This window comes from Takifugu flavidus, chromosome 5 (assembly GCF_003711565.1).
Source record: "Takifugu flavidus isolate HTHZ2018 chromosome 5, ASM371156v2, whole genome shotgun sequence".
Lineage (NCBI taxonomy): Eukaryota > Metazoa > Chordata > Actinopteri > Tetraodontiformes > Tetraodontidae > Takifugu > Takifugu flavidus.
The window spans coordinates 1,624,184-1,648,862 of record NC_079524.1 but is presented as its reverse complement, the minus strand read 5'-3'; the positions used below and the strand labels follow the sequence as shown (position 1 = coordinate 1,648,862).

At 46.0% G+C, this 24,679-nt stretch overlaps 4 protein-coding genes across 5 annotated transcripts; 2 read left to right on the top strand and 2 right to left on the bottom strand.

Annotated features, from left to right (window-relative positions):
• The first annotated feature begins 615 nt into the window (after nt 1-615).
• nol6 (nucleolar protein 6 (RNA-associated)) lies at nt 616-8,748 on the top strand. Its single transcript, XM_057033399.1, has 25 exons — nt 616-775; nt 988-1,188; nt 1,259-1,375; nt 1,470-1,649; nt 1,739-1,907; nt 1,999-2,133; nt 2,221-2,384; nt 2,486-2,606; nt 2,694-2,752; nt 2,827-3,044; nt 3,140-3,317; nt 3,443-3,565; nt 3,751-3,899; nt 4,626-4,701; nt 4,859-4,999; nt 5,077-5,194; nt 5,290-5,444; nt 5,513-5,676; nt 5,810-5,962; nt 6,087-6,184; nt 6,367-6,491; nt 7,721-7,810; nt 7,879-8,079; nt 8,151-8,252; nt 8,434-8,748. The coding sequence occupies exons 1-25, from the start codon at nt 737-739 to the stop codon at nt 8,581-8,583; spliced, it is 3,426 nt and encodes a 1,141-aa protein (XP_056889379.1). The 5' UTR covers nt 616-736; the 3' UTR covers nt 8,584-8,748.
• On the bottom strand, nt 6,523-7,276 carry LOC130526050 (cocaine- and amphetamine-regulated transcript protein-like). The gene is made up of 3 exons (XM_057033404.1): nt 7,037-7,276; nt 6,860-6,943; nt 6,523-6,770 (listed from the first exon to the last, which is right to left on the bottom strand). The coding sequence occupies exons 1-3, from the start codon at nt 7,181-7,183 to the stop codon at nt 6,663-6,665; spliced, it is 339 nt and encodes a 112-aa protein (XP_056889384.1). The 5' UTR covers nt 7,184-7,276; the 3' UTR covers nt 6,523-6,662.
• Nucleotides 8,749-11,649: 2,901 nt separating the features above from the next.
• Nucleotides 11,650-16,461, top strand: aqp3a (aquaporin 3a). Its single transcript, XM_057033382.1, has 6 exons — nt 11,650-11,841; nt 14,117-14,243; nt 14,334-14,471; nt 14,575-14,690; nt 14,768-14,985; nt 15,609-16,461. The coding sequence occupies exons 1-6, from the start codon at nt 11,734-11,736 to the stop codon at nt 15,805-15,807; spliced, it is 906 nt and encodes a 301-aa protein (XP_056889362.1). The 5' UTR covers nt 11,650-11,733; the 3' UTR covers nt 15,808-16,461.
• An 802-nt stretch (nt 16,462-17,263) lies between these two features.
• Nucleotides 17,264-23,766, bottom strand: si:dkey-245n4.2 (uncharacterized). 2 transcript variants are annotated; one of them, XR_008950644.1, is made up of 7 exons: nt 23,395-23,766; nt 22,389-22,768; nt 22,163-22,313; nt 21,621-21,716; nt 21,100-21,190; nt 18,033-20,843; nt 17,264-17,829 (listed from the first exon to the last, which is right to left on the bottom strand). XR_008950644.1 is itself a non-coding variant. In XM_057033381.1 (6 exons), the coding sequence occupies exons 1-6, from the start codon at nt 23,573-23,575 to the stop codon at nt 20,645-20,647; spliced, it is 1,098 nt and encodes a 365-aa protein (XP_056889361.1). In that variant the 5' UTR covers nt 23,576-23,766; the 3' UTR covers nt 17,264-20,644. The 2 variants fall into 2 exon arrangements, 1 of the variants encoding a protein (XP_056889361.1); XM_057033381.1 differs by having other exon boundaries at nt 17,264-20,843.
• Nucleotides 23,767-24,679: the final 913 nt, after the last annotated feature.

Below are 24,679 nucleotides of genomic sequence, written 5' to 3'. Positions count from 1 at the left end.
AGACACGGAGTACGGCAACAACAGCTTTTGAACATTTTAGGAATTCAAATGTCAAAGTCTCCAAGTGGCTAAAAAGGGTTGCAGCAGGGGCAAAAATAAGTAAAAATAAATAGAAATAAAATAATGGAAATCTTGCAAATCATGCTTAACTGATAGCGCAATCAATAAAGAAATTAATTTCTTTCTTAATGAATGTGGTTATTGTAATATCTTTATCTTTCTTGTTGTTTCAACAATTAATTGTTAGTTGGATATACTGCCACCAATAGGACAGAAGTGTGAAGCACAAATAAACCTCTGTTTTTAGGACCTATCGTGACCTTTGACCGATCTCACTGATGCTCTCAGGAGTCCTCAGCTGCCCTGACTAGAATCCACAGCAGCAGGCAGAAGTGAAATAAGCATAATTCTGAATCACTTGAACATGCCCTATTAGTAGATTATTTGATCCGGAACTTAAAAATAAGCATTGCTAGACCAATATTAAATACTGTTTTTGGACTGTATACGCCGGAGTTAGTGCAACCAACCTTGCTGATTGTGACCCGATGGGTGGTTGTCCAACAGCAATCAAGCCAATCACCGTTGAGCTCCTCCGCTCCTCCACCAATCAAACAAAAGACATCCTAGCAAGTTTCACTGCCCCACCAGTGCACATGTGAGCGCACCGATGGCTCTGTGATTATCAAAACTTAGGGGTTTTCTGCTTTCTTGTACATCTGAAAGATAATCAGAAATGAAGAGGGAACTTACATTTTCTGACGAGTCGGGAGGGGTAAGACTTTCTTATCGATGTTTTTGTTTCTTGGCACATGGTGGTGTTATACCTGACACGCAACTGTTTCCTTTTACTGCACATATCTCGATTACGTTGCATCTGTTGTTATTTCAATCGAAACGCATACATTTACTATTTAACTGTTTATAACGTATCGCGTTTCTACGTCTGCCGGTGTTTTAGCTGCATGTTGTGATGCTTTTCTGCAGAAGCTCCCCGCAAAATTGCTTCAAATGAGCGATGAGGATGAGGCCAAACGGAGAAAAGCTGAGGAGGCTGCAGGGGAGGAGGCTGTGTATCGCCCCGTTAAGCTGTCCAGAAACGACCTGTACAGGCCACCTACAGCAGAGGAGCTGAACCAGCTGAAAGAGGCAGAAAGCCTTTTCCACTGCAGTCTGCTCAAAATGCAGGTAGGGCCGCCCGAAAACAACCACTCTGTCTTTGGTCTGCGCCTCTCAAGTGTCTTTATTCTGGCAACAGATGGAAGAGCTGCTCAAAGAGGTGGTCCTGAGTGAGCGCAAAAAGCGGCAAATCGACGCCTTCCTTCAGACCGTCACCGAGCTGCTGCGGACGGTGCCGCGCTCGTCCGATGTTGAGGTTGGTGTTTAACCGTGTTGCATTTGAGCCCAGATGCTTTTTTTATTTCTGCCACCAAAGCAAGAGAAGAAGCTGTGACCGCATGTGTGCTCAGGTGAGCGACCTGTCGTGGCTCTCTGGCGCGGCTCGGGTCCCCTTCCTGCTGGTGCCGAAGGCGACAAAGGGCAAGTTCCACATGACCCCTCCAGCTTCCATCGATCTCATCGGCAGCTACCCGCTGGGTACATGCACCAAACCGCGCGTCGTGGTGGATCTGGCTGTCACGATCCCTGCCGTAAGTCCGCCTTTTGTAGAGCGTGGCGCGATTTGAGGCTATTGTGGTTTTTAGTTTGACAGCTCCTCGAATGTGACGCTGTTCTGTAGGATGTTCTCCACCCGAAGGACGTTGTAAACCAGAGGTATCCAAGGAAGAGGGCGCTCTACCTCGCTGGCCTGGCCCAGTACTTCGCTTCCTCCTCTGACATCGGGGCCATGCGTTATTCCTGTCTCCACGGGAACCGACTCCGGCCCGTGTTGCTGCTGACACCTCCAGGTATTTATTCGACATCACATTTTATTGGGGTTTTTATTTGTTGTTGTGTTTTAAGCACGTTTTAGGTTGAGATATTATTTAATCATTGCAGGTAAAGATTCAGCCAGCTTCTCCATACGCATCCATGCCTGTCCACCTCCTGGATTCTTTAAGCCCAATCGCTTCCACCCTCGGCGTAATAACATTCGGACAGACTGGTACACCGGATTGCAGACCCCCCTGTCTGGTAAGAGTCTTCTTTTTGAATGAACTTTTAAAGCTTGAAGTGTTTAAAGAGCTCAACCCTTCTGTATTGTTCGTGTGTTTGTTCCAGAGATGAGCGAACCCCCCACTCCTCTTTACAACAGCTCCATTCTGGGAGATCTGCTCCCCAGGGCCCACCTCCAGTTTCTCTCTGCTGTGAGCTCCCAGTGCTCCGAGTTTGCCAACGGGGTGGCTTTACTCAAAGTCTGGCTTCGTCAAAGAGAACTTGAGCAGGTTTGAGACTTCTGCTGGCTCGGCATTGAGGTCGTCCTTTAAACGCTGGAGTTCTGACCCTGTTTCCCCTCGCCTCACCTTTGTGACTCATGTCTCATTAGGGCACTGGCTGTTTTAGTGGTTTCTTGGCTTCAATGTTGATGGCTTATCTGCTGACCACGCACAGAACCAGCAACACCATGTCGGCTTATCAGCTGCTGCGAAACAGCTTAAACTTTCTGGGTAAGAAGATAATATACACGCGTCTGGCTAGGAAGGTTGAGATGTGCGCTTGTTTTCCATGCAGCTCTTTCTCTTTCCATGCTGCAGCATCCACAGACCTTACCGTCAACGGAATAAGCCTCGCCAAAAATCCCGACGCTACAGCTGTGAGTGGTCACAGATCCTGTGCAAGAGGTCCTTGATCCTCCTCCATTTCTTGTAATTGTTTTTTTCCTTGCAGCCATCCGTGGCAGAATTCCACAATTCTTTCCAGGTGGTGTTTGTTGACCCTTCAGGACACCTCAACATGTGCGCTGATATGACCGCCTGCACCTACAAACAGGTGCAACACGAAGCTTCCATATCAATGCAGTTCTGGGACGACCCCACTGTGGATGGTTTCCATAGCCTCCTGATGACCCCCAAACCCATGATAAGGACTAGTGACCACGTGTTCCAGTAGGGTTCCTCGTGACGTCATTCTTAAGAGCTGCCTCAGATGATTGTACCCCAGCTCCTCTGATCTGTGCTGTGCATGTTTGGGGAACGTACAGGTTGTGTGAGCTGGTGAAGCTCCAGTCCAGCTGTAAGAAACTGAATCTTCTGAGTGAGCTGATGGACCGCAATGGCGACTACGTCCACACGATCCTTCCTTACATTCTGTCTTTGCTTCAGCGAGGTCTGGGCCAAAGAATCTCCCTCCTCACTCACTCGCTCTCTCCTGATCCTGAGGTGGGGAAAATAGTTGTTTTTTTATTAATGTTCATGCTGGTTTATTGAAATGGTGGCGCGTCCACTCATTTCAGTTAGAAACTAAGGTATGGAAGCAACTGGACTGTTTACTTGTTCCATTACAGTGGTCTGTGGAGAGTGAGGCACCAAAATACAAAAGCCAACCTCCACTGTCCTTTGGTCTGCTTTTAAATCCGGAGTTATCGACTTCTGTCCTAGAGAGAGGCCCACCAGCAGACAGCCCCAAGGTATTCCCCACTTTTCCCCTCTCCTCTGTTTATTTCTGTTGATATTATTGCAGCTGTGCTTCAACACAGGAGCATTTTTATAATAGTGTTTGAACAGGTGACATGAAATGCACGCAGGAAGGTTAAATAACCTGCTTGGAAATTTGCTCATTCACCAGTTCGCCTCTGTTGTGCTCCCCCACTAGGCGGCCGAGTTTCGGCAGTTTTGGAGTTCGCGCTCCGAGCTGCGCCGCTTCCAGGATGGTGAAATCACCGAGGCCGTGCTGTGGGACGGGAAAAGCATGACCCAAAAGCGACTGGTTCCCAAGCAGATCGTCACCCATCTGCTCCAGTTGTACGTATTAAGTCACACAACTTCATACTGGTAATTTAGGGTTTGGGGCATTGACTGAAGTGTGTCACATAAAAGGTCAGATGGGTTTTTTGGGGGGGGGTTTGCACATAACAGCAGCCAAGATGTCAAGAAACTTGATTTATAGTCTTGAGTTTGTTCAGATAAAGTTGCTTTCAGTTTCAAGTCTCAACTGTCAAGTATTTTCAATTCAATTTGCTGTTTGTTCGATTTAAAAGGTTCTTTGTATAAAAGTAAATGATGTGCTTTAACTACACCTGTTTGCATGATGTGTCAGTAAAGCTGTTGTAAAAAAAATATTAATACTAAAACAACACCAAAACGCCAGATATCCTTGGGTTTGTCTTCATTTAACCTTTTTATTTTACTTCCCAATCAAACCAAGAATTGAAAAGTAGTTAATTTTATTAATTTTAATGGTATATAATTGTATTAATCGTCACATGTCCCTTAGCATAGACCGAGAAATTCTTATATTTTCCTTCCATCATCTAAAATGTTATGACATAAACAAACGCTGCTAACTCTTAAGGTAATAAATCACCACTAATCAGGATAAATATCCTGGCTATGCTGGTAAGTAAATCAAACATAAATTCAAACTCAGAGAAATAATTATGCCAGTATGAGACATTTGATGATATATCAATATAAATGTGACTTTTTTGAATCCTTGTTTTCATACCAAATATATTTACTATTCACTAGGCATGTTGATATCCCTGAATCCTGTCTGAGATACACGGGGGCGATGGTTGATGATGTCATCATCTTGGACCCTGAGGTAAAGGAAGCGTACTCAAGTATCTTTTAGTTTGACATTTAGAATTTTGGGATTTTACAATGTAATATTTTTAAATCCCGAAGTTGCATTTTCCCGTTGTAAACACCAGGAGAGGGCGCTGTCGACACCGTGGTTTTTACGACTGATGTTATTTCAGGTGCCCAGTACTGGAGAAGAGGAGAGTTTAGTGGTGGTTCAGTCTTATGATGACCTCAGCAGAAAGTTGTGGCAGTTAGAAGGTCTGCCCCTCTCCATAACAGCAGTGCAAGGAGCCCACCCTTCACTCAGATACACTCAGGTGCATTTCCAAGGTTTAAAACTTGATATGTAAATGTGACTTTGTGTTGGTTCCACTCATGCAACTGCTCCTTGCAGGTATTTCCCCCTCAGCCCATGAAGTTGGACTACTCCTTCTTTAACAGAGAGAAGGTTTCTAGGTCATTGGTGCCAAAGCAAAGTAAACCCTGTCCTGCTTACATCGCCCCCATCACAGGTACAGGCTTCATATTTGAAATGATGTTTATATATTTAAAAAAAAAAAACACATCTCCTTTGGCCTCTGAGTAACGTTTGGAACTGCTCTTACAGTCATCTGTCATATGGAGGGGAGTGGGAAATGGCCTCACGAGCGCCTCGCCATCCGACACATCAAAGCCGCCTTCCACATCCGCCTTGGAGACTTACTGAAGAAGCAGCATAATTACACGTGCAGGGCCTGTCCCACACACCTGGATGTCTGGAAGGTAAACCTGTCCCATGTTTGTCCATTAAAGTGGAATTCAACTGTAATCTTCTTTTTTGTCTTTTTCAGGACGGCTTGGTGTTCCGCATCCAGGTGGCGTATCACCGCGAGCCTCAGGTGCTGCGGGAGAGCGTGAACGCCGAGGGGATGCTGATTGTGAGGGACAATGAAGAGGCTCAGGCTCTGGAGATGGCCACCAGTCACAAACCTTTACTCACCAGCATGCTGCACGGGTAAACATGTCCTCCGAACACAAAGGAGCAGCTTTGCTCCTCTCGGAATTCCAAACAGTGGTCGATATTTTCGGCTGTCCTTCACGTCTACTCTACTTTTCAGTGTTTGTCTCTCTCACTTTTGGCCCGTCAGGCTCCAGCAGCAGCACCCGTGTTTCGGGGCAGTGTGTCGCTTGGCCAAACGCTGGCTGGCCGCTCAGCTCCTGAGCGATGACGTGACGGAGGAAACGGCCGACCTGCTGGTGGCGTCACTTTTCCTACACCCTGCCCCCTTCACGCCCCCTAGGTAGCCTTCCCCTCTCCTTTTTAAGTCAACGTTTCCCCTTAAGTCTCCTGACTTTGTGTTTTTATATTTACATCCCTTTGATGGTTCAGTGGGTCACGTGAATGAATTCATCTGCCTTCCTCAGCTCTCCTCAGGTGGGCTTCCTCCGTTTCCTTCATCTGCTCTTCTCCTTTGACTGGAGGAACAACCCGCTGATCATTAACCTCAATAACCAGCTTACAGGCAAGCACTCTCACACACAAACACACACACACACACACCCTTTTTCCCGCCCTCAAGTCTCCTTGACCTCCCTCTGTATACACACGAAACACAATTTAACAAACATGCTTTCACATCCTGCTCATGTGCACGGCTGTGCAAAGGCCAATTTGAATTGTTGTCATCCTGTGTGTCACGTGTAGCCGCCGACTACACAGAGATCAAGAACGATTTCATGGCCTCCAGGGAGTCTCTGCCCGTGATGTTTATAGCTACGCCTAAAGACAAGAAAGCTTCGATGTGGACCAAACGGGCTCCCAGTATACAGGTCAGTGGGAACTCCGATAAGAGCACACAACTGGAGCAGCTACACGTTTAATACATTATCACCCACTTTAAAAAAAAACACTTAATACAATAATAAGTACAGTTTTTCAATAGACAAGAAGCAATAAACAACATGTTGGGAACCTGCTTAACCACACGAACCAATGCAGAATTACAAACAACGATGTAGAAAGGAGTTGCACGTCCTCGGTGGAGAACAGTCACATAGTTTCCCGATCCTAGATCCTCTCCTTAGTGCACACTGGTCTCCTGGGTCACACTGGGGAAAAACATCCAAGAAAACACTAAGTGATGTGAAGGAAGACTAAATGTGCTAAAATACAAGAAGGAACGAGATGAGATCCATACCATCGGCAAATAGCCGTGCTTCTTTCTAAGAGCTGGGATTTGATTCTTCTGAAGTCTTTCCAGAACATTGTATAAGTCGTTGATCTGCAAATAAACATTAATGTAAACGCTTATATCCTTTTCAAACGTCTTTGAAATATCGGCAACATTACGAGACAAAGGAAGCGCGTCGCTCACCAGCTGCTTTTTATTGCCATCTTCTGCTGTCGTGAAATAAGGCAAGTGTTTGGATTTGTATTCGTCCCTCTGGACACGAGCGTGGCTGCGGAGGAGTCCAGCGGTGCACACTAGCGTCCAGTAAAGGTAGACGCTCCAGCTTCCCATGGTGCGCAGCTGACCCAGATCAGCTTCCTGTGCTCGCCCACCTCACTCGGCTAATGACACCGAGCCTCCGTCAGCATCCTGCTTTATATGATGGCGGGGAACAGGAACTTTGTGACGTCACCGAGTGCTGTTTTCTGTGTTTGTTGAGTTTCGTGCACAGCCAGGAATGAAGGAAACGTGCTCCCGGCCCCCGTGCGGACTGTTTACTCCTGCTTGTGGATAATGAGCGGATGCTAATACGTGGAAGTGTTTGTTTTTCACACGGTTGAAGCAGAAAACCCTGTTCCAAAACTTCCAAGAAAAGATTTTAAAAATGAACCAGATGTTGTCGCAACCTTTACACGATGGTACCGTTTCTCCAAGATGGAAACCCTCAAAGGGAGGAAAACACTTTTAATTTCTGTCTGAAGCTGGCCTCATACGTACCTACTACAGCCTCCAATATACCATGAGCTGAGGAAAAGGCCATCATAAGAGTCAGAGAGGAAGTCATCACAAATGTGCCATATTTAACCAGCAGGTGTGCTTTGGTTCTAGATGCTTCAGCGTGTTGTGACGCTGGCTGCGGAGAGCCTGAAGGTCCTGGAATGTCAGTTGATGGACGGCGGACAGATCCAGGATGTCAAGGTCGGTGTCAAACATGGTCGCACGCAAGTTAAGCAATGAGGCCCCGCTTGACCTCCGTGTCTGTGCAGGTGGTGCTGCGGCCTCCTCTGGATGTTTACGATGTTTTGATTCACCTGCATCCCAAGCAAGTCCCTCTGCTCAGCCAGGCTGTAGACCCTCCCGCCTTCAGCTTCAGCAGGGGGGTCTTGAGCGGCGCCGTGAGCCCCGCCGGAGGGGCCCTGCCCGTCATCGACTACAACCCGGCGTCCCTCTACTTGGCAGAGCTCAGAGTGAGTCTCATCTATTAGCCATGTGGGACACAAGCATGCGTCTGTCAACTCACGTCACCATTAACTTTCAGGACGCTTTTGGAGACCTAGCGCTCTTCTTCTGTGACCCACATGGTGGAACGGTGATCGCAGTGTTATGGAAACCAAAAGCCTTCGTTCCGATTCCCTTTAAGGTGCGACTCCATCTCGTTTCATTCCTAATTTTCATAATCAGGTGTGACTACCTCCCTTTAATCCCTAATTATATTTGATGTAAACCTTCATGTTTTGGGAGTTCAGAACCGCCATCTTGTTACTGCGCAGTGCGGTTTTGATAATGACGAATACAAAAAAGAGAATTTTTCCTCCTTTCAGACGTCGCAGGTGTCCGCCCGCAGCGTCAAGGTGACCGGAGAGAGCGTGAACACTTCTCCCAACGTTGAAGCAATACTGGAAGACTTCCGGATCATGGGGAAGGATTTGGTCAAATCAGTGGAGGCAAGGACTGAAAAATGGGCATTTTAGACAACAGACAGAATTACTTTTTATTTCCCAGCCAGTGTCTGTTAAAACAGGAGTTTTATATGATATAGACACGTGAATGACTAATGGTGTAAAATCAATCCATGTCTTTACTTGTTTGGCGACGTTTCATCATCTTAAATAAATCCAATCTTGATTTACTGCCGATGTGAACGGAGTCTTTGTTGACCTCCAGATAGAAAATGATATTGTTTTAGCAAAGATTGGGGCCAGATGAGAACACGACCATAATAAGCACGACCAGCGCAGCCTCGGCCCCAGCCAGACCCCTGCTGCTGCACCCTGCTGGCCTCGTCTGCATCGACGCTCCCACAGGAGACTTCAGCCAACTGTCGGCATCAGCGCTCTGGTCCTGTTGTGGCTGAATCAGTCATCCTTGTCGCAACACGCTTCAGACACTAAAAAGGAAACAATCAGGGTTTGGTGGAAATTGCTGACAGAATCCAAGCAAATTTCCCAGCAACTTGACTCAACACACTTTGTACTTGTGTGTTCCCGGGGTCACATGACAAATATGAGCTTTCCTAACAACAGCGACGCAGCTGCCGGTTTATTTGTGGTCGTCACTGATTTAAATCAATACAACAAGGAATCGGAAGGAAATCTACTTTCAAAAGTGTTTGTGCGACGTTTCAGGAGTGTTTGCGTGACTCTCTTTGCAGTTTGGCCTCAACACTTTCCCACCCGTTAATCAAAAGGCTGTAAAAAGCTGGGGTGCAGGTGAAGGTTGTCATTAGTGCAAGTATAAACTGATGGATGAGGGACGGAATATTTAATGGCGTGATCCAACACAGTCTCAGAAACACAGAAAGGCTTTTTTGTGGGTCTTCTTAAAGGGAACACTGAGGAATACAGTGCGAGTCCGTCGATCAGATGACTCAGTTAATGAACGTCACAGTCGGCAGGGAATGTTGGAACATGGCGACTGCTGTTATTCACCTGCTGACGCATCACCTACATGTCTTTGGAGGTGTTGACTTCAACACAATGACTTTACTCATCAGACACGACAACTGTCGGAGACGAGGGTGATGTGAGGATCGATTTTACTGACATTAAATCATCTAGGAGAAGAAATTTCTAGACCCGTGTAGACTCATGCTTGAGAACGGCCACGAGTGTTTCTGCTGTGAGCAACTGCAGCTCGGCCAGCTTGTCTATTTGTCCGCCTGTCTGTCAGATTTCTTTGTTTGCACCTGTCTGTGCCTGTCTTTGTCTTCTAGACCTGTGGAAAACAACTCCCATACTGGCACCGGAGACACATCTGGAGCACACATGTGCCAGAGGAATCTCCTCGGGCCCGTGAAAATTGCTGGTTTCAAATCTTCCCCTCAAGTGTCTGCTTAACACCTTTCTTTGTTTTTTCCCTTGACTGTCCTATTTTCTTTACGGGAAATTACAGAATGTTTGTTTTGGCACAAATAAATGACCTTATAATGGCCTGTTTAGTCTAATGATGTTCAATTTAGGCAGGAAAAACACAAAAGTCTGAATTTTTTCAGACACTAAGACATAATAATTTATAGTATAGTAATATAAATCACTCTTTAGGTTTGAGTGACGGCATGTAAACATATAAAACGAAATCAAATAACTACTTTATTTCAAACATCCCCTAAGAAGACAAGAAAGGAAGAAAATATGCACAAAACTGATTATTTGATACTGTACTTGCTATTAATTCTAAAATCTTGTTCCTGGAATATTAAGTGTCCACAATTAGACAGTTTTTTTTATGTTTTTTGCATTAATTCCATGTTTAAATGCTGGTGTGATGCAGCATTCTATGGGTAAAACAAGCAGATGCAAATACACTAGGTGTTTCTACATAAGCTGCGCGACTCTTTCCTCGTCTACAATCGAACACCAACACAGTAACGTGTTGCGCAATTCAACATAGTTTGACGCCGCCATCGTTACCGCCGTGACTAATGCCGCCTCAGGAGGCTTTTACTCATGAAACCAGTTCTCCATCAGTCGGTGCCCGTCCTGCCTTCTGCCTTTTGTCTCAGTGAGATGCATTCTGCTCAAAAATGTAATATTTCATTATAGACTTATTTTCAGTAGCATTGATGATTTTTTTTAAAGCATCATTTAAAAAAAAAAAAAACGAAATAAAAGTCAGAATAAGAATGCGACATAACGTGAGGGTTCACTGAGTTCTCCCTGCTTTAAAAACTGGAAAAAAAAACTTCTCACACCTCTATTGAAGTCAGACAAAAACATGTACAATATGTGGGGATAAAGTTTCAGACCAGGGACAATGGAGCAGGTCAGGAAAGCAGGTACAGCTGAGGAGCGAAATAAAAACCAAAATACAGGTGCAGAGGCTGCAAACAGGGATGTGTTGCAGGTTAAAGGGGTCACGGCTGCGATTGTGTTGATGAACAACTTTAGTGTGGAGATGACAGTCGACAAAAGACCAATTTCACCCTTTATCTTCCCTCAAAGAGGATCGAAAGACTTCAGAATATGCCCGTGATGCTTGCTGATGCATTACTGCAGGAGAAATTGTGATTTTAAAATGATTTAGCTTTTACAGTAACGAGTAGAAGCATAGTAGTTTCAAATGTTGTCGATGGAGAAGTATTATCAAAAACACTTCAAATGAACTTCCGTATTATTTCAGTGGAAATCAGTGGAAACGCGTTTCCACTCCTGTACGTGTTGCATAATGAGGGCAAGATTGTGCGTTTCTCTAGCAAAGTGAAGATCTTGGCTGCCTCCCTGTAACCTCAAATGGCCGTTTGAAACTTTGACTTAGTGTTTAGGTTAAGATAAGAATTGGGTTTAGGTTAAGGTTTAGGTAAGGTGCTAGAGAAGACACCATGTCAGTAAGAGGCCGTGCAAAGATAGAAATATCTGCGTGTGTGTGTGTGTGTGTGTGTGTGTGTGTGTGTGTGTGTGTGTGTGTGTGTGTGTGTGTGGTTAAGTGAGAGTAAAGGAGTGAAGGAGAAAGCAGAGAGGTGTGGTTCAGAGGGTGGGGCCCAGTTCAGACTTGGCTCTGGCCCTGTTTAGGAAAACGTTGGTTCTATAAAGAGGAGCCCTTCCAGCTTCAGTGCCACTCACTGAGCGTCTCCACCCTCCGTGCACGTCTTCTCGCAGCCTCATCAGCTTCCACAGACCAGAAACATGGGCAGACAGAAGGTGTACTTAGAGAAACTGTCTCACTTCTTCCAGATTCGTAACCTGCTGATCCGTCAGGGCCTGGCAGAGTGTCTCGGCACCCTCATCCTGGTGGTAAGCACGAGATGCCTTTGACATACTTATTTTGTGAAAAATGGAACCTGTCCTGATAAACAACGTAAACAGCTGTTTTCTGTTTGACAGCATCTGTATTTGTAGGACTTCACATCTTTCCATGTAGAGTTTTGATGTTTTGATGAGTTTTGATGATGTGTTTTGATGTTTGGACCACATATCACCGCACCATAGTTGGCTTGAAAGACTGTTATGGTCCCGTCGAGAGGTTATCAGCGCTCAATTCAAATAGCAGTTTGTGCACGTGCTGTGGACAAAACAATATTTACATTCACACATTATTTGCATGGAGCTGGGATCCTGAATTCAATAACTCTTTGAAAGCGTCCTGTCACTTTACAGGCAGAGGGGTGTGTGTGTGCGTGTGTGTGTGTGTGCGTGTGTGTGTGTGTGTGTGTGTTATAAGTAACGTTAAATAATCCTGCATTCTCGAGGAGGAGGAGACGTTTGTTTACTGACTAAATTAGCTGCAGATGCCGGACAAGCGTTTGTAAAAGAAGCACAGCTAATAATTTTAGCTTTTTACAGGCGGCAGCTGCAGTTTAACAGGCAGCGGTTCCTTCTCGGCAGGTCTTTAGCGTGCACATGCAAGGGCGCTACAGGTAATTCTTTACACAAACGAAGGTCACTGGAAGAAGGGTGCTTAAAGGTCTGGTTTTATCGATTCAGTGCATCACAAACGCATATTTCCAACACCTTTCTCTAAAGTCAGTGCACGGCTCTTGCTGATGTCATTCCCTTATTGTGATGGGGAAGGCGTGGCGGAGGTGACACATGTCATTGGCAGCCCAGGGAGAGTCAGAACCACCGGAGAACCAGAGCACAGGGGCCGGTTTTCACTGGGACTGCTATTGTAATGGGCCCGTTCGCCATCTCATTAGTCACCTGGGTTCACGCTGGCGGGCCTGTCAACGCTTGTTCCACACGTGAGGCAAAGCATTGCGTCTCAGTTGTTTTCGTGGCGGGACGACCTCAGAGACGTCTGAGAACTATTGATTTATTGCATTCCTGGCACAGTCTGTACGTGGATCCTTTATCGTGGAGGTATTTTTCAGAACTCAATCTGGGCAGACGGCACCAATAAAAACGTTTCAGTGGCCGGATATCACTATAGTGTCCCTGAATGCCTCAGTGCTCAATCAGTCTCGGCATCCAAAGGGGCTTTGAAAAGATGTCCTTTGAAGGTCAACTATAGGCAGATCCTTGATGGCACCCCGCTGTGACTGCTTTGTTTAGGCCCTCGCGGCGATCTCAAAATGCGAACTTCATTTTCCACTTCATACCTCCGCTCCAGACTGGAACCGTAGCTGTAGGGGGGGTTTTGAGGCTCTCCGTCGAGAAGTTGGAATGATCAGAGGCAAGTAGTTTGGAGAGTCAAGTCGAAAACAATGTCTGGAGGGGGGGTTATGCTCCCCAGCTGTGTTTAGGGGTGGGAGTAGCTGCGTGCGTGCAGAACCCACCAAAATTAAAGGTTAAAGGTCAGGAAATGCCAGTTTATGACAGCGGCGTGGGGAAGCTGTGAAAGCCTTCGCAGTTCGGCTCCCAGAGTTACGGACAGTCTGGGAGTTAATCGAAACCTCTCTGGTGAAACGTGATCCAAGTGAGGAAGTTGGCGTCCGCCAGTGGCGGCCCGCCGCCTGCAACCAGACGCCGCTGACATTAAAGAGGGAAAAGTGCCGAGCTTCCCAATTTTCATCACAAAAGTTATCGTGGCATAACTCTCAGACCATAAACACGACAACAGTTGTGACATTTTGACAGCGTGCCTCGGCCCGCCCACGGGCAGGAAAGATGGGGGGACAACGTTCCATTCAGACCCTCAAGCTCAGACATCTGGGTCCAGTGGTATGAGAGAAAAGCTTCGCCGTCAGGGGGCTGGAACAGAAAACCTGTGTGCACGGACCACCGCGTTCCTGCCGAGCTCTACAGAGGAGGCAGGATGTATGCATGGGCAGACGGAGACGCTTGATCGCGTAGCATGCAAAAGAATGAGGCAGAATCTGCAGGACGTCTGCTTTACATGGAGAAAACAGAGGCTCCTTTTAACAGGAGCAGATATTCAAAGAGGAGCAGCTTCAGTTTAATGTCTCTTTTAGATTAGAACATAAAGCGTGTGCGTCTATGCTCCTGCTTCCTATTTCGTGTCACACAGAGCTCCTCTTTCCTTTACATCACCCCGACTCAAAGCAGGGGGAGCACGTGCTCCTCAGAACATACGTTCTTAGGCCTTTCATTTCCACTTTTCTGTCTCCAGATGTTTGGCTGTGGTGCTGTGGCCCAGCTGGTGTTGAGCAAGGGTACACACGGCATGTTCCTGACCGTCAACTTTGCTTTTGGCTTTGCTGCCACCTTAGGCATTCTGGTGTGTGGCCAGATATCAGGTAAAGCGCCGTTCTAACATTTTTACGTCGTTTTTCATCCCTTTTAAAAGCACATTCTGGTATATAAGCATCTGATATTTACGCTTGCAGGCGGCCACCTGAACCCCGCGGTCACCTTCGCCCTGTGTTTGCTGGGACGAGAGCGCTGGAGGAAGTTTCCTGTGTACTTCTTCTTTCAGACCATCGGTGCCTTTTTTGGTGCTGCCATTATATTTGGCATGTACTACGGTAAGAACTGGCTCCAAAGAGCCTTCAGCTAAAAGTACTTTGAGCGTAACCTGCCTGCTAAAAGTTTAATGCTCTATTTCTTTTGCATTTCGCATCCGTGAAGATGCCCTGTTCGACTTCCCCGGAGCTTTCAACATGTCTGGACGAAATTTCACAGGGGGAATCTTTGCTACGTACCCCGGAAAACACCTCACCCTCGTCAACGGCTTCTTTGACCAGGTCATTTCTGTCATTCAGAAATATTTCTCAGACGTTTTACCACCCGTTCACACTTTGCGAATGTCCTTTGAACACAGATCATTGGTACGGCAGCACTCATAGTTTGTATTCTGGCTATCGTGGATCCCTACAACAACCCAATCCCCCAGGGTCTGGAGGCCTTCACGGTTGGGTTTGTGGTTCTGGTCATTGGATTGTCCATGGGCTTCAACTCTGGCTATGCTGTTAACCCTGCCAGAGACCTCGGGCCACGTATTTTCACAGCAATGGCGGGATGGGGCGGTGAAGTTTTCACGTAAGTAGAAACAACATAGCTAATAACGAAGCTAATAATCTATTTATTTCATTTATGAGCTTCTGAAAAGATTGTATCGGTGTTAATTATTCTAGGTGAATTTACAGGTAAAACTGGCTGTTATTGTTATTAAGACACACCCAGGTGGAGCCTTTTCGCTGCAGTTGGCTTTTTTTTTATTGACACATGAAGCTCAAGAAAGTAAACACGCGCTCTAAATGTCATGTCAGAATACTCTTGTATGCTCAGCTCTCACCAGGAACAACATGCACATCGTTTTCCGCGGCAATGTGGTCATATGATTAGCAAAACTAAACACACACTGATCCTTCTGGGCACAATTTTTATTTTGGAGAGCTGAGAGAACGTAAATTCATGTTGCAACTTAAAGAAACGGCAGCAGGCTCATTAAGTAAAGTCCCCCACCCCGCCATTATTGTGCAACCTTAGCTATGGTCATATTTTACTACCATAAAACACATGTCCTGTCCTCGGAGATGAAATGGCTTCCTTGTGAAAGTGCACAAAAACACACACAGGATGCCCCTTGTGCACGTGGTCTGTTTAAAATAGCACAAAAATCCCACATGTTGCCAATACATTCTTTCCTGCCAACGTTCCAGCGCTAGAAACGGGTGGTTCCTTGTGCCCACCTTTGCACCGTTCCTGGGCACCATCATTGGCGTGGTCATCTACCAGCTGATGGTGGGCTTCCACGTGGAGGGAGAGGCGCGCGACAAAAAGAGCCGAGAGGAGGAGAACCTCCACCTCACCAACGTCTCTGCCAACGAAAACGCCAAACACACCAAAGACATCCTGTGAGGCTGCTCGGCAGCACAACTACGCGCTGTAAATAGTCACACACTGCTGCATTCTTTCGTTACCACTTTTCCCAGAACCAACAGTTTGGCGAGATTTCTTTGTGTTTGCGAAATCAGGCCACTCATTTACAATATTTTGCGTTGTACCGTACTGGGGGGGGGAGCAAGACAGGAAGGGGAAATGGAATTACATTAATTCTTTACATTAAACCCAACATTTGCATCCTAGTGACACACAAGTGTGAACAGTGTTTGAATTCCTTTGTTTTTAGTTTAGTCATTTTTACAGAGGCGTATTCAGTCGGTCCTTAAACTTTCACTGTTAAGATTGGGGACATCGTTATGAATATCAGATGTTTGTTGGGCTTTGACTCATCGAGGATAAAATATGGCCCCTCTTTCGCCACCGTCCTCCAGCCAACTGCAGCCATCTTGAATCCTGAAGGTCTGAAGTATGGAGACGATTGTGGATGTTGAGCAGAAAAAGGTGTTTTAAGAAAGATAATAATGTGTTAATGAATAACAACTGTGGGTTTTTATGTACCACCTGAAAGGATCGTGCTACATTTATGACAACGATGTGATTACGTGTTGGAAAGTAAATGAAATGGAAACGTGTTTGTATCAATATACAATAAAGCTGTTTATTTATCGATGCAGCGTTGTGTTTTTTTTTAGTTATAAAAAATTACGCACAGAAGAAAAGAGTTCAGCGGTACGAACACAATCGCAGCATCTCTACGACACGTAGCTCCTATTAAATCTGTCGGCGCTTTTCCAGATTCTTCTGTCACTGGGATCAAATATTCTCCTCTTAAGCTACTTTTAGTCACCTCCGATGGCAAACTGAAAACCCAATTTGTGGTTTATTTTCTCAGCGACTCTGTCAGATAAAAGACTATTAAAAACATCAGCTTCAGACGCTCTGGGCCTTCCACGTCTCCTTCTCTGAGATGTTTCTACACCGAGGTTGGAGTCCAGCTCCGAAGACATTCCTTGATTCCTTGAAGACTTTAGAAGCTTCTCTCCGCAGCATTTTTACGCAGCTATTTTGAGGCTGGAACTCCACAGACCACAGCTGGGATTTTGTTCATCGCTGTGCATCAAACCAGTCCTGGTTCTTCGTGCCAGGACTTCAGTTTTATTTGAGAGTTTTGCCGTTTATCCTTAAAAGCATTTAGGCGTGCAAGCGGCCTGATTATAGGCTCCCTCCTTTTTATGAATTTTGAAGAGAAAATTCCATGAAAGGAAACTGTGCGGCATAATTCGGAGCACGCAACACTTCCGCCAACTGGTGTCTGAAGAGGTCACTTATGTCGGTCAGATGCAGATACAAGAGTGTTTTCAGCAGGCAGGTTCATAAAAAATGCCTTTAAGGAGCTGTGATATGAGCACGAATGTGCCGATTTCAGCTCAATTTACATGGGTATAATCGAAAAAAGAGACAACAAACAATGTTGAAGGATATTATTAGATTGATGGTTTGATTTATTAGCTGTGTCTTTAGGAGAGACGAGGCAGGACAAGTGAGTCCGACTCACAACCAAAGAAAAATGTTGGAGAACCTCTGAACGACCAAACTGCAAAAACTCACTCAAATCTGTTGTGAAGGGATGAAGGGAGGAACCTTTTGGACGTTGAAGGGAGGAACCTTTTGGACGTTGGTGAAGGGATGAAGTCTGAGTCCTGCAGAGCTGCTGCTACAAACACTCGTCAGCACCTTCGTGGTTCTCTGCATCTTTTCGCTCTCGGTTTGCCAACCGTTTGTTGCCTCCGCTCCAATTCAACTATTTGGTTGGCTCGTTTCTTCGAATTTTTCTTCCATCCTGGGTTCAAAGAGCCGACAGGTTGGGTTGATTTACAGTGGCGGCAGAAGCTGCAGCTGCTCAGGACTCATCAATCATCCAGCCTCAACGTTTGGTTGCGCAATCAATTAGAAAACAGCGGCAATAAAAGCTTCTTCTTCTTCCTCCGCTGAACAGCTCTTCATGGTCAAGGTCAAAGAGGAGTGTCAAGGTCATATCTGAAGGCAATAAAAACAGTAAAGAAACACAACAGTTGTTCGAATATGTGGGGGAAAACTAACAAACTCCATCAAAGGTTCATTTTGATCACAACGGTGGAGAGAGTGTATCCATAATCCTCTGGACTAGGACCACCATGCTGAAACCCTGAAGAAAGTGAAAGAAGGATTGATGGATCTATAAGATCTTTGCCACAGATTACCTGAGGGTGGGTGTGCAGCACCATGTGTCGGCCACATGCGACAGCGGAGCCTCTTTACTGAGATGTTTCGCTGCACTCACAGCAGCGGTGATCCCAACTCTGGGAAACTGTCCGACGATCTCTGGCGCAACATTTTTGGAGCACGGAAACACTCCCAACAAAAAAACAGGCTTCAAAGAAATCAGGCCAGCACATCAAAGCAGAATAGACGGTTTGAAGGTGGTACAGGAGTGAACAACGGCAGAGGAATCCAACAGTTTGGATGCTTTTGAAACAACCCTCATTGTTCTTAGAAAACTTGAGTAAAACTAAAATGGAAGTAATAAAAGTCATGTCAGACGGACATATTTGAACCCTAAATCATCTGTGTGTCTAATTATCCACCATTTATTCTCTTATCCCTAATCACAGTAGGAAACCAGTCCATCAGTCACACCATAGGTCCAATCTCCCGTCAGCCTAATGTGCACCTTCAGATGGTTGGTGAGCCTTCGCCACGCCCTTAACGAACATACTGTTGTTTACAACTAAGACAACAGACACATGCACTCAAGATGTGAGCATGTTTCTTCAGAATTAGACGTCAGCGAGGAGGAAACGCATAAGTCCAACTTCCTTGGCTCCCATCTGTTTACTGTTGCTTTTGCTTCCTCTGCCGTCATCCTGGGCTCCAACTGGGACTGTCCTTCACGCCATTCACGGGCGGCTTTAGAAGGCTTTCACCCACGCCACTGTGGCGGCGATGGGCCAGCTGAACTGTTTTCAGGCATTTGTGCAGGTCCAGGCAGGACACAAACCAGGTTCCTCAACCCAGCAGCCACCCCATCCCCACCTTCTTTTCTTCTCAGGTCTTAAAGATAAAAGCACAGCAGCAACAGGAAAACACGTACATTATGTTGGAAGCATTTATCACTCTGTGAAATCTAATGAGCCACAAGCAGCATTTAATGCATTTCCCAAAAAGCCTGAAGCTGCTAAACTGAAGCGTCCTTTGTAAGGAGCGAAACCAGAGAGCGCTGACTCAGCACGCTCTCACACACCCTTTATTCCCATTCGAAGAAGACACGTCTGTGCACATTCGGTACAGTCGGTAAGAAAATAGGTGATTTACTACTGTTTGGGTTGGGATCGCCTATTTGAAGGCCTATTTGAGAAGGTGTTCGTGCTCCTTGTTGGGTTTTGAGGTTTCACACGAGCTGCAGCTTCAACAATAAATCCCAACATTAAAAATGAGCTCTTCTTCAGATACGTCATTCCATTTGACTCTGAACCTCCTGTTTTCCCTCCTCAGGACTGCGGATGTATTCAGGAAGTTGATGGGATACCGTGTGATTTTCCAAGTGCTGCGTGTTATCCATTAAAGTCTGTGCTCTCTCATTAGTATAAACACTACCAGCCGGGGAGTGGCGTGTCAGCTCGGTGGTCTATGTATGTTATTTACATGACAACACAATAAAAAACAAACACACACACTGAAAACACACATGCAAAAACACAAAAGTGAATCTAATGTTGTTGCTAATATCTAAATGATTAAAAAGCTAGCTTACTGTATAAGTTGATGTTTTTTGGCTGCCGACTGCTCCTGTGAGGAAATTTCCAAGCCAGAGAAAATGCACATTGGAACCTTCAGCAGAGCGTAACGTGCTCCTGAAGACATCCATAAAGGTTGTCTTAGAATTACTCAGTGAGTTGGTCCCATCGTCTCGTCTTCCTAACTGCTTGATCCCTTTTGGGGTCACCTGGGGCTCCACAACGGGCAAAGGTAGGTCTGCCCCTGGATGAGTCCCCAGTTCATCGAAGGCCCTGTATAAGCAATGCCAGGTTCATTACCTTGCTCAAGGGTACCTCAGCAGTGTGCTGAAGGTGTTCTGGCACCTCCCCCTACCACCAGAACACCTCCCATCTTTGATCTGCACTGGGGCTTGAACCAAGAACCCTCTGCTCCTCAGCCCAGTTCCCAACAGACTGAACTCCCACCGTCCACCAGTCCAGAGTATCTGAAATACGAGGAGAATGCAGAGTAGCCAGAGTAGCACGTAACGACGCAGCACGCGAGCGAGGAGCCACTCAGTTGGTCTTGTACGTTCATCATCTTGTTTTATTGGGGCTCAATTTCAACGACAAAAAGGGGAAACTCATTTTTTAAAAATTATATGTCAGTAGTAAAAAAAAAAAGTGCTGAGTGTCAACTCTGGCAGCAGTTTTCTTAGTGTGTTACGTTGGATCAAATCGTGGTACAACAAGAACAGCACTAATATATCTAACATTCATTTAAGATCTACAGGACAAACTAGGTTAACCTGTCCAACTCTAGCTGCTCTTGAACGCAACTTAACTACCAGGGAACTGTGCAATGCTTCTAATGCTAAAACAAACCAGCAACTCACTTTATTTCCTAACATCCTGATATCATCAGTCCAAAGAGTTTAGTCACAATGTCGGTGCTTTTTGTTCACATTAAATTGCTTCAACTAGAAAACAAGTCTGTGCACGAGCTGCTCGTCAGCCCGCAAAGTCAACATGTCACAAAAACCACCCACAACGTTTTAGTAACATTTGGAGCCAGGGCAGAAGGGCGCCGACTGGCCCCTGGAGACGCTCGGCGATGTTCAGGCCTCGTACAGCGGGGTCACGCTGCCATCCTTCCACTCGATCAGGATTTCTCCGCGTTGTAATGCGGGCGAGGAGAGGGGGAGGCGCATGGCGTGCTCAGTCAGCGGGGCTCTTTCGCTGGGAACCGGCGAGCCTGGAACACTGGCGTCTGGCCTCGGAGTGTACGACTTCAGAACACACACCACCTTCCTTCTCCTTGAGCACAGAGACAAAACACACAAGCTAATTTCTGGCTTCCTCACATAATAGAACGATGTCTCAAACAAATGGAGTGCAGCTAGTGATTAGTTTGCTTGGTTTAAATTTGCAATCTAGGTCTCAAAGGTGTTTAAATTTGACCACCAAGAACAACTGTTCTTTAATGTGTGAATAATGAGACACAATGCAGGAAAAAACCCAAAACTCTGCATGCAGGGACCCATCTGGTGTGTTTCTGTGTATGTGGCATCACCTGTTGGAGTAAACGTTGAGGATGAGGATCACGGTACCCAGAACCAGAGCCAAGGAGCTCAGAATCAGCATGGTGACCTTCCAGCCCATCCCTGTTCACATGAATGGAGTTCTGTCATTTTAGAAGACTTCATGTTTGCTCAGTAACAGCTCCTGTTCTTCTTCATTCATTCTAAACACGGCCGTCAAACTTGTGGGCCAGACATTAGCCGCAGTTCTATTTGTGCCCACCAGGGGCGCAATATTTACTATTTACAAAATATAAGAGATATACTTTGAGTTCTCGTGATTTATGTATTTTCATGACATTATTTTAGTGCTCTGGGACACTTGTCGTGCGTGGAATAAAATGGAATAAAATGAGACTGAAACCCTCCTTCTAAAGACTCCAAATTCCTGAGTTCTTATTTAATCACGCAGCTTCACCTAGTGGTAGAAATGTAACCCTACACCTATTTTACACTCAGAACACACCTGAAATTGCACAAAATATTTACTGTTATGGCAGTTAAGCAAATTTACCATAATCCATACTGAAGAAGACCATGGTGGGATCAGCAGTGGTTTTGATGCTTGGGGACAAATGATTAGTGTCCGTGACCGCCGCTCCCATCATGGCTGGAAATGAGCAAAACACCGCAGTGATCATGAAGGGCTGACGATGCTCCACCCATTAACAACGACTGTGTTCCATCGTAATGGTACCGGGTTGATTCAGCACTGTAAAGAGCTGACAACAGTCCTAATTCTGTTGGTTTTATTGCCGTAATAAATAAATTTAGAAGAGACATTATCCCAAAAGCAAACTGCATCGAGGTCCGAAATGGTTCCTTTCACTAGGGTATAAATAACTGAGGAACTAAATTCAAGAGATCTGTCTGATTCAGCCTAGAAATAGAGTAAAAAAGAAGCATTAACTTCTTCCTACTCCTTTCTCAGGTTTATCATCTGCAACAAAATACACGTGGAACTCTTTGTATTTCTAATATATCATGTTATTGATCTCTCACAGTTATTTAATTGTCTTTGTTTCATGAATAATAGAGAAGCATTCAGGTGCCTACATGATCCGGCTTGTTTGTTCACATCAGAGGCAGAACTCAGATAAGTCCGTGGTTCCAGTGGTTTTCCCTCAGGCTGGAGGGGAGATGAATGATGCATGCTCTCTCTCTTACTGCACAACGTCTGGTTGTCAAGTGCGCGCCACTTGCTGCCCTGTTTGTAAGAGAAAACAAACACATCTTTGAATATTAGATCTAGATTTCAGTTATCTGACTGGAATGGACTCACATGTTTATGCTCCCTAGAAAGGAACACTAAAGTGGACTGTGAAGAGGCACTGAGGTGCAGCCTGCTGCTGATCAAAGTCAGGTGACCCTTCTTGGAGCACGACCACATCTGGCTCTCCAAACCCTCCGTTTCCTCCGCTGCGCCGTTCGTGTCCGCTCCAGCCCGAAAGACGCAGGGCTTCAACTGGACCCCTTCGTACTGCCCTCCAGGTGCTGTCAGACACTCCTCATTCTGCTGACTCACGAGAGCCTGTTGCTCTGGGAACCAGTTCCATTCCTGTCCCACTGAGTGGGGGGTGCACTCGGCCAGGGACACTCTGCCGGTGTGTGACTGCAGACACGTCCCCAACAGTTTGTTCTGAACTTTCACGGCTGACACACCTGTGCAGGGGAAACACACACACACACACACACACGCGCGCGCGCGCACACACACACACACACACACACACACATTTTGCCTGAATCTTTGGCCATCCACACAGATGTTTTTCCCACTGCTTTTTCAGCATTTTCTTTCAAATTCTGCACACACATCGTGATCTCATGAGTTAAGCTACTTAAGAAACTCCATAACCAAGAACGCCACAGTAAGGCAGGAACTTCAGAGAATATTAGGCGGTAATCAGAACAGGGTGTGTGTATTTGCAAGCTCTGAAAGAAAAAAAATGCCGCAAACACGCCTCGTCTGCATGCTACAATAACATGAAACACACACACATCCACTCTCTGCGAGGGCGCTCATCTCCAGCATCCATCAAAATGGATGCGACACAACAGGAAACTTCTTGTGCTGCAGGAAACTTTTACCCCCCCAACTTGAGCAACCCTCCATAAACACTTGGATAAAGTTGTGTTTTTCGCTTTAAGTTGGAAAACCAGCATTAGTAGCACCGTGTAAAGTCCAGTTCTGCGGTGACGTCACGTTCTAGCTCCCGCACAGCAACAGAAACAGGATTCGTGCTGCTCGGCAACACACGAGAAAGCAACTTTTGCGCACAGCTTACCCTTCAAGATGACGAGTGCGAGCACACAGACGCAGCGCAGACGTGTTTCCATGGCAGGTGTTTGGTTCTGGAGTTCTTGTCTGCTCTGCACGTCAGTCAGAGACCGCAGAAAGTGCAAGTGGGCGGGGAGAAACGCTTCACGCACTCCCCGCAGCACGCATTCATCACTGAGCGAAAGCATCTTCTCTGCATATCAGACAACACCGCAGATTCCATTTTGGGCATTTCTGGGGTGTTTGGAATGGTTCCAGTGTTTCTCTGCGATTGATTAGTAATCCTGGCCGAGTTTAGTCTGTTGCGTTCATTTCCACGCATCAAACTCCGCATCGCCACAGCAGCGGAGAGAATGTGTTTACAACGTTCGGAGCTCCTACTGCTGAGATTTAAGGAGCATAAATCTGTTGGGAGGAGAAAACCGGTGCTTCCAAATGAATGGGATTGTCTTCCCAGGAAGTGAGGAATGGGACAGCTTTGGGTGGCCCGCGTGGTCACGTGATGTTTTCCCCCACCACACAAAAGACAATGAATGTCTATTTTATTCACAACCTCGTTGGTGTTTTAAAAACAAGTTTCACGAGCAAAAAACATCATAAAAAACATTTAATCAAAATCTGAACGCGTTAAACCTGTTGGTTATAGTTCATGAACATTTAGGCCCAAATCTACGCATATGTTTCATGCAACCCAAATCTGTCTCTATTAGGTCAGGTTAGGTTATAATTAATCTTTCGTCCGTTAATACGAATTATGCTGTATTCTAATTTATCAGTGTCATTATCCGGCTCCCTGCCCTAACCCCAACCATCCCAAATAATCCCCTGACTCTAACCTAAACCCGATTCTAACCTCAACCCACTGATGCTGTGGGGCCCAGCCAAAATGGCCCCACTATGCTAAAATTGTCCTCACTTTTCTAGTATAACGAGTATTTGGGACTCAATATGTAACAAATACAAGGCCACATGCACGGGCCTTTGGGAGAGAGGTTTGGGTACACCCTGGGTGGGTGACCCAGGGACAACATAGGAAGAAGTTACCCTACGCAAACTGCTTTAGGACAGGAGACGAGTGCCTGCCGTACTGATGGAAACTGAGTTGAGTGTTTTAGAAAATAGAAACTTCCGTGACAGCAGATATAGTCTGACCCAGGGGTGGGCAAACATTTTGATTCGTGGGCCACAATGGGTTCTAACATTTGACAAAGGGGCCGGACCAGGAGCAGATGGATGGATGGAGCGCTTTGGTAACCTCACCTCATTGGAGAAAAAATACACATCTTGGGATA

Coding starts and splice junctions, on each gene's coding strand:
- nol6 (XM_057033399.1), top strand. CDS start 737: ATGAAGAGGGAACTTACATTTTCTGACGAGTCGGGAGGG. Junction 2,134..2,220: donor ATTGCAGACCCCCCTGTCTG/GTAAGAGTCTTC, acceptor TGTTTGTTCCAG/AGATGAGCGAACCCCCCACT. Junction 3,318..3,442: donor CGCTCTCTCCTGATCCTGAG/GTGGGGAAAATA, acceptor GTTCCATTACAG/TGGTCTGTGGAGAGTGAGGC.
- LOC130526050 (XM_057033404.1), bottom strand. CDS start 7,183: ATGGGAAGCTGGAGCGTCTACCTTTACTGGACGCTAGTGTGCACCGCT. Junction 6,944..7,036: donor ATGGCAATAAAAAGCAGCTG/GTGAGCGACGCG, acceptor GTTTATTTGCAG/ATCAACGACTTATACAATGT. Junction 6,771..6,859: donor AGCACGGCTATTTGCCGATG/GTATGGATCTCA, acceptor GTTTTTCCCCAG/TGTGACCCAGGAGACCAGTG.
- aqp3a (XM_057033382.1), top strand. CDS start 11,734: ATGGGCAGACAGAAGGTGTACTTAGAGAAACTGTCTCACTTCTTCCAG. Junction 11,842..14,116: donor TCGGCACCCTCATCCTGGTG/GTAAGCACGAGA, acceptor TTCTGTCTCCAG/ATGTTTGGCTGTGGTGCTGT. Junction 14,986..15,608: donor TGGGGCGGTGAAGTTTTCAC/GTAAGTAGAAAC, acceptor CCAACGTTCCAG/CGCTAGAAACGGGTGGTTCC.
- si:dkey-245n4.2 (XM_057033381.1), bottom strand. CDS start 23,575: ATGCTTTCGCTCAGTGATGAATGCGTGCTGCGGGGAGTGCGTGAAGCG. Junction 21,191..21,620: donor CTTCTTCAGTATGGATTATG/GTAAATTTGCTT, acceptor TCATGTGAACAG/GGATGGGCTGGAAGGTCACC. Junction 20,844..21,099: donor CTCAACGTTTACTCCAACAG/GTGATGCCACAT, acceptor TCTGTGCTCAAG/GAGAAGGAAGGTGGTGTGTG.